Source organism: Nothobranchius furzeri, chromosome 10 (assembly GCF_043380555.1).
Source record: "Nothobranchius furzeri strain GRZ-AD chromosome 10, NfurGRZ-RIMD1, whole genome shotgun sequence".
In the NCBI taxonomy this organism is placed as follows: Eukaryota; Metazoa; Chordata; class Actinopteri; order Cyprinodontiformes; family Nothobranchiidae; genus Nothobranchius; species Nothobranchius furzeri.
This window is the reverse complement of record NC_091750.1, coordinates 45,908,796-45,916,143: the sequence shown is the minus strand read 5'-3', so window position 1 is coordinate 45,916,143 and position 7,348 is coordinate 45,908,796. Positions and strand designations below refer to the sequence as shown.

General features: G+C 38.3%; 1 protein-coding gene across 1 annotated transcript; it reads left to right on the top strand.

The window, feature by feature from the left end:
* The first annotated feature begins 206 nt into the window (after positions 1–206).
* On the top strand, positions 207–6,111 carry LOC107386409 (palmitoyltransferase ZDHHC20-A). Its single transcript, XM_015960778.3, has 13 exons — positions 207–383; positions 1,387–1,413; positions 1,578–1,672; positions 1,763–1,883; positions 3,782–3,851; positions 4,025–4,057; positions 4,202–4,322; positions 4,476–4,608; positions 5,193–5,319; positions 5,438–5,524; positions 5,603–5,682; positions 5,757–5,803; positions 5,883–6,111. The coding sequence occupies exons 1-12, from the start codon at positions 266–268 to the stop codon at positions 5,798–5,800; spliced, it is 1,056 nt and encodes a 351-aa protein (XP_015816264.1). The 5' UTR covers positions 207–265; the 3' UTR covers positions 5,801–5,803; positions 5,883–6,111.
* Positions 6,112–7,348: the final 1,237 nt, after the last annotated feature.

The window sequence follows — 7,348 nt, the reverse complement described above, 5'->3', positions numbered from 1 at the left end:
GAGAGAGAGAGAGAGAGAGAGAGAGAGAGAGAGAGAGAGAGAGAGAGAGAGTTTGTGCCCAACCTGTCAAATCATGCCTCCACTGCTAGGGGGTGCTAAAAGCAAGCCAAATCTGCAGAGTGTTGTTTCTGGGTGGGTGGCACCGGTACGCCTTTGTAGCATCTGCAGTGGAGTGAAGCATCTTGTTGTTGTTCTATCTTTGGCTCAAGTTTTAAAACCCTTGAATGTGACGTCACTGGCGACTCACGTCCAGTACGGATTAAAGATGGCACCTTCTCCGGCACTGAGGTGCTGTAAACGGGCTCTGAACTGGATACCTGTCCTGTTTATTAACTTGGTTGTTGCCTGGTCTTATTATGCGTATGTTGTGGAACTCTGTGTGTGTGAGTACACCTTCCTTTCTCCGTGTTTAGTCGTCGCGAGGCGCGTCACGCTGTGCCAACTTTAATAAGCAGGTTGAAGTGAGATTTTAAATAGTCCCTCCTCTCATTAGTGCTCTGGTCAGACTCTGCAAAAACAAAAACGCCTTTTCTGGTTAAAAATTAATATGTCAGATGTTTTACATTTTTTTACTATAAACTTTTGACCTATCATTGAAAGTGGCTGTTAATCACCTGTAACAGAGAAAAAACCCACAATAAGTCAGTTCAATGTTTTATTAATGATTAAAGTGAGTATGGATGTGTTCAGACTTCATTCATGTTGTTCCTGACCCAACAGAATCATTTTAATAATGGTGATTGAGATACTGAATATTTAAATAATCACAGTTTAATCTTGCATTTGAGCATTTATCAGTGTTTCATAGTTGAGTATTTAGGCTTAAAAGTGAGATTTATCACATAAATACAACTAATCTAAATGCTTTTCTCTCATTGGCAAACGGTAAAATTAATAGATAAATAGCCTTATGATTATTATTTTAATAGTACATGCTCTGATTTTTAGTTTGTTTTTAAGTCCTTGGTTATGAGTATTTTGGTAGCACCTCTTAAAGACTCAATAATTATATTCACGTTTTATTATATTCACCATGCCCATTCTAATTGCTTATGTGACTGTGTTAAATTTTCTTGAAGACGTGTTATTTGCCTCCAGCAAAAACACTAAAACAAGTTCCTTGTCAGTAAGTTTGATTCTGTTGCTGATTATTTAAAATCTGATCAGTGTGGTGGTTTTGTGTCTCTGGTCAGAACAGGGACATCCCTGCTGCTTAAACAAAGCTCGCTGTCACTGCTGGGTCACTGCTGGCCGTGCCAGGCTGCTGCCACATGGCACCAGGGGTGGGGGTGGGGGGCGGTGTGGGAGATGGATGTATTCATGCATTTCTAATGATGTTCAACCACTATCAATAATATATGTTTTCCTTTTTTCTGCCACACACAGATACAATCCCAATCAATGCAGAACGAAGTAAGTGGTCCACACACTCACTATTACTTAAGCTTAAAAGTCCGAAATGGAAAGCTGAGGGTGAAATGCACTTCTTTATAGGATGTTTTTGAATGATTTCATCTTAATGTATCAAAGATGAAAATGTATAACCTTAAAAGCTATTATTTTCTTTCTTCCCACAGTCAGTTATTTGGTCATCTTTCACGCCTTCCTCGCCATTTTCATTTGGTCGTACTGGAAAACGATCTGGTCCAAGCCAGCTAGCCCCTCAATAGCAGTAAGCTAACAGTTTTTCCGTTGTACTCAGCAATAACCTCACCATCTTTAAAGCTTTCTGAGGCTTCTGTTTTTGTCTTCCTGCTGTTAGTTCGCCCTGCCTCGAGCAGAGAAGGAGCTGTACGAGAAGGAGCAGCGAGCTGAGATGCAACAGGAGATTCTTAAGAGAGTGGCGAAGAATTTACCCATATACACGCGCACGGCTGGAGGAGGTGAGGCAGCAGGCTGTTCTGATGCTTTAAATCAGTCCTCCAGAGGGACGGCTACAGACTGTAAATACAGGAAGAACACAGGGACACTTCCCTCAGCGCTCATCAGACATCCATGCACAACCTTACATGAACAAAACCAAAGGAAATTACATAACTGTGTTGCTACTCTTCAGCTTCCCTATTTATATGAATGTGCAGATGACATTTAGTTTTTGTTGATGAACATCAAACCGTTTTCTTTTGTTTCTGCAGAACTGAGCTATAGTTGAGTGCAGCTTGTTTTCTCAGTGGATCTAAACCTGAATCCCTAACCCCAACAAGGATCCACAGATCTGTTAAATCCTCAACAACACAAAATAATACAGCTTTCATTTATTTCATCTACACATGCATCCCAAACAAACAATAGGAGAAAATTAAATATGTTTGTCACTCGTGTCTCAAAGTGAAATGCAAAATATTTCAAGCCCTTATTCCATGTAATTCTGATTATTATGGCCACAGATGAGAAAAAATAATAAATTCAGTGTATCGAAAAGTTAGAATATTCAGAAAAAACTGTAATGTTGGAATTTCAGAAACTCTTTTATGTCACTCCCTAATCAGCTAATTAACTCAGAACACCTGATGTGATGAATGATGATCCTTGAGGGTCTCTATCCAGAATGTTTTAGTTATTTTCCTGCTCCAACACTCCTGATTCAGTGCTTGAATCGCCTGTTCAGTAGCTCATCGAGCTCTGTAGATGACTGCTGAATAAAATCAGGTGTGTTGGAGCAGGGAAACAACTAACACATGCTAGATAGTGGACCTCCAGGACCAGGATTCACCACTCCTACTCTAAATGGTCTTAGTCTGGGTCACAATGGTCACAATCATGGTTATGGCTGCTGACTGGACAGATGTCCAGAAGACCGTAATTGACCCTGTCCACGATGAGGGGATACCACAGAAGGTCAGTGATAAAGAAGATGCTTGTTTCAAGAGTTCCTGCTCTAAGCTTATTTATAGAAAGTTAAAGCAGCAATCCGGAGTTTTCTCCTACCAGCAATTAGAGGGATTCATAAAAGTGATAGACTTACTGGAACTGTGATATAATATGTCCTTTTTTTCCCGTTACGTTGTCCCTGTCCCATAGAGCTCCGTGCAATTTAAGTTGACTATCGTTCAGCATTAGCCGCTAGCGTTGGACATCGGCTTACGTACAGATGTCAGTCACAGAGCACCCTGAACCCTACACAAGACAGTGGTTAGGGTTAGATGAACCCAACACAGGATGGTGGTTAGTTGGACTAACAACACAAGTAGATGCTTAGGGTTAGACTAACCCAGGGTTGGGCAAATCCAGTCCTCGAAGGCCTGCATCTTTCTGCTGTTTCCTGGTTCCAACACAGTTGATTCACCTGTGCAGCAGCTCATCAGGCTCTGCAGAAGCTTGATAATCACCTGCTGATTGAAATCAGGCTTTTTGAAACGGGGAAAACACTAAAACATGTAGGATAGCAGCCCTCAAGAACCAGAATTGCCCACCCCTGGACTAACTTAATACAGGACAATGGTTCGGGTAAGACTAACCCAGCAGAGGAAGACACGTCACACAGTAAATTATGTAAATTAGACCTAACCAAGGATGGATGCAGGGAAATTAACCAACTTTTAACCTTTTTTTTTAATCTTTCATTTTTTAATTTTCTGACTCACTGAATTTTGGGGTTTTATATTTGTAGTCATAATCATCAAAAATAAAGGCTTGAAATATGTCATTCTGCTGAATGTAACACATATATTCTCAAATAAGTGATAAAACATATTGAGGCTTTTCTGGATGTTTCATATTTTTGGGTGCACCTGTAAACATTGGGTTCTGTATTTATGACTATCCCTTCTTTTCTCCACAGCCATCCGCTACTGCGACTTCTGTCAGCTGATCAAACCTGATCGCTGCCATCACTGCTCCACTTGTGAAATGTGAGTCATTTTGAAATCATAGGGATGATTTTTACCTGCTTTTTATTCATTTTTTCTGTAAAAATTTCTGTCTTTTTTTTTGGTCTTGTTGGGTCTTTTTCTTCACACTCAAATATACTTTTCCATCATACAGCTGCAGCATAATGCTGATCTTTCTTTTCTTTTTGCTCAAGGTGCGTTCTAAAAATGGACCATCACTGTCCCTGGTAAGATTTATTTTGTGGTTTTTGTTGACTTGCATGTTGAGAATTATTAATGCTTAAAGTTTTATTTTATTATTATTCATTTTTTGTTGATTCCTCAGAATAAAATTAAAGGTAGACATGGATTTCTGTCTTATTTCCTTTCAGGGTGAATAACTGCGTTGGATTCTCCAACTACAAATTCTTTGTTCTGTTTTTAGCCTACGCCACGCTCTACTGTGTTGTAATTTGTGCAACAGTAGTTCAGTATTTCATAAAATTCTGGACCGTAAGTACAAACACTTTGATATGTATTATTTTATTTACCATGTTTGAAACCACCCTGTTTAAGTATGCTTGCAGGGCCTGAGGCAGTTTCAGCTGTTAAAGGGATCCTATGCAACGTTTTCATTGACAGATTCAAATGTCTTTTTCTCCTCAGAAAGAACTTCCTGACACGCATGCTAAATTCCACATCCTGTTCCTGTTTTTTGTGGCGGCCCTTTTCTTTATTAGCATTGTGTCACTTTTCAGCTACCACCTGTGGCTTGTGGGAAAGAACAGGACCACCATAGGTAAAGAGAGTCAGAATTTAAAGTTAAAGTCCCATTAGTTGTCACACACACAGGTGTGTGTGCGAAATTTGTTCTCCGCATTTGACCCATCCCCTGGGGGAGCGGTGAGCTGCAGACACAGCCGCGCTCGGGAACTATTTGGTGTTTTTTACTGGAGATGCATAAAAAATGAGCTGGAATCATTTCATATGTACAGCAGTCAGCTTAATTGATGATTAGCCAGACTGAAGAAAAAAAATCTGAACTTTCTAGGGCGTTCGTGAATGCACCATTGCCAGGCAGCAATTAAAATTCCAGCGTTTGCGAACGCATCATCACTTCCATTCTACTTATTTTTACTCCAAGAATAACAGTTTTCAAGCTAATCAGAAATGCTTTAAATATTAGTTTAGTTCTTTGAGAAGAATTGGAATTGAACACATTTTGTATCGGCAGATCAGAGCTGCACTGCACAAGAATCAATAATCTGTACCAACTTTTAAAAGCAGAAGTGGTACATCTCGGTTATTTATGCGTCATTCAGCTTCTTGTTTCTGTGTTATAAAAACATCTTCTCTAACTTTTATTTCTTTCACTACTTCCAGAGGCTTTCAGAGCTCCCGTGTTTGCAAATGGTCCAGACAAAAACGGGTTTTCTCTAGGCTTTAAAAGAAATTTAGTCGAGGTGTTTGGAGACCAGGCGAAGAACTGGATTTTTCCAGTTTTTTCAAGGTGAGCGTGAGGTAATAATAACAAAATATTACCAAAACACGTCTATGCTGCATTCAGTGTAAATGTTTTCTGCACCCTAGTTGGTGAATTTTTAAAATATAACTTGTTTTGTTTCCAGCCAGGGTGATGGGCATTCCTTTGTGACCAGACTGGTGCACATAGATCCTGAACAAGTAAACAGCATCCTCCAGCAGAATGGCAAAATGTGGGTATTATTCCTTAAATAACCAACATTGATCCTTGAGAATTTTGTTTAAATAATCTTTTGCTGCTTTTATCACAGCCCGGCCAACGGAGAGCCCAACCCTTGTGTGCTTGTTAACAGTGCGCCACACACCGAGGACAGCAGCAAGGAGACAGCTGGTACTCGTCTTTGTTTCGGAACGATCTCATTCAGAAGCAGCCGCCTACATTTGTGTGTTTTTTTTTTGTTCCAGATGTGTCTCAGACGGTCGCTGTGACCATGGACAGTGAGCCTTAGCAGGTTTGTGGTTATTCTTTCACGAGCCTTGTTTGGTTTGTGGTCACATGTTTATTAGTGTGTGTCTTGATTGTCTCTGCAGAACACGCCAACATCCGTTAACATGATGCCTTAAACCAGAAGCATCAATACCTCCAGGACCGTACGTGGCACCACAACAATACTGTTGTCATGACAACAAACACTCCACAGCGACTTTGTAGACTGCAACAGTCTGAAGCACAGGGGATTTAGGGTTTCTGTCTTTGTTATTTGCTAAAGACTTTAAATGTTGTTATTTTTATTGCATCTGAAGAAAAACAAATCTCTGGGAGCCAACGTATGTCTTTATTGTTTTGTTTATACAGATTAATCAGTTTTCCACTGGAGATGAATTCATTATCAGTATTAATCAAACATTAAAAAACTAAACTTGAGTTGTTTGTAGAACAACGCGGTGTGTATTACCTACTTAATAATTATATTAACTCCAGATAAAAATGCTTTTTTTAAGACTGGTGGTCATTTATCAGATTGTCTCACATTTTATTTCCGTTTTATGTTGGAAAACATAAAAAAACCTTCTGTTTACATTTCTATTTATACCTTCTTTTCCGTCTTATATAATGAAGATGTGTTTGGACCAAAGCGTCAGATATTTAGAGCACCTGATGAGTGATATTATCTTTTTTCATTTTGCACTATAAAGTTCTTTTTCAATGTTTTTATTTTTGAATGTTTCCACTTATTTTTTATTTCAAGTCAAACCACAACAAATAAAAGCACATTGAAGTGATGTAAAGATGGAGTCCGAAAGCTCAGGGTATTTATTTCTTTAAACCAGGATGAATCTAGGTTTTAGGCTCTGTCCTGCCAGCATGTGATTATTGATGATTATTCCTATTAGCAGACATGATGCACAGCTGTGTGTGTGTGATAATTATATTCATAAATTTTTGACTGTTGTCTGATTTGGATGTACTGACTGGATTAACGTCTCACTGACTGGACACAGCTTAATGCATACATGTGTGTAAATAGTTATTTAATTAAAAATGCTGAATGCTACTGGTTAATCTAATAAAGGCACTTCTAAATGTTCTCCATTGTATTTTGGATTTATAGAACTTTTATGGGGCTACATTTACATGTCTATTCAGGTGTAGTCAAGCTAATAACCTTTTATTAATTTAATTGTTTTGTGCATTTTATTCTTTCTCATTTTAAACATATTTTTTAATAATTAAAAAAATAATTTTTATACTTTAATTTTTTTGTTTTTGTGAAGCACCTTGTGATTTTTTTCGCAAGAGGCGCTACATAAAATATTTTTCTTTCTTTCTAAAAAAGACATAACTATAAAATCTATAATTACATTAATTTTTAACTCTTTCCAGCACATTTGAGCTGTATTTCTTATTTTAACAAGGACATGTAAAGCTGTTTTCATACCTGAACAGATGCACATGATCTAATAATGGCTACAAAATAAAAAAAAGCCACATTTCCGCTATTACAGCTGTTTTCACAAACCTGTCTAAGAAAAGAATCTGGTAGGTCCATAGGGAT

Coding starts and splice junctions, on each gene's coding strand:
- LOC107386409 (XM_015960778.3), top strand. CDS start 266: ATGGCACCTTCTCCGGCACTGAGGTGCTGTAAACGGGCTCTGAACTGG. Junction 4,323..4,475: donor ATTTCATAAAATTCTGGACC/GTAAGTACAAAC, acceptor TTTTCTCCTCAG/AAAGAACTTCCTGACACGCA. Junction 5,525..5,602: donor CTCCAGCAGAATGGCAAAAT/GTGGGTATTATT, acceptor CTTTTATCACAG/CCCGGCCAACGGAGAGCCCA.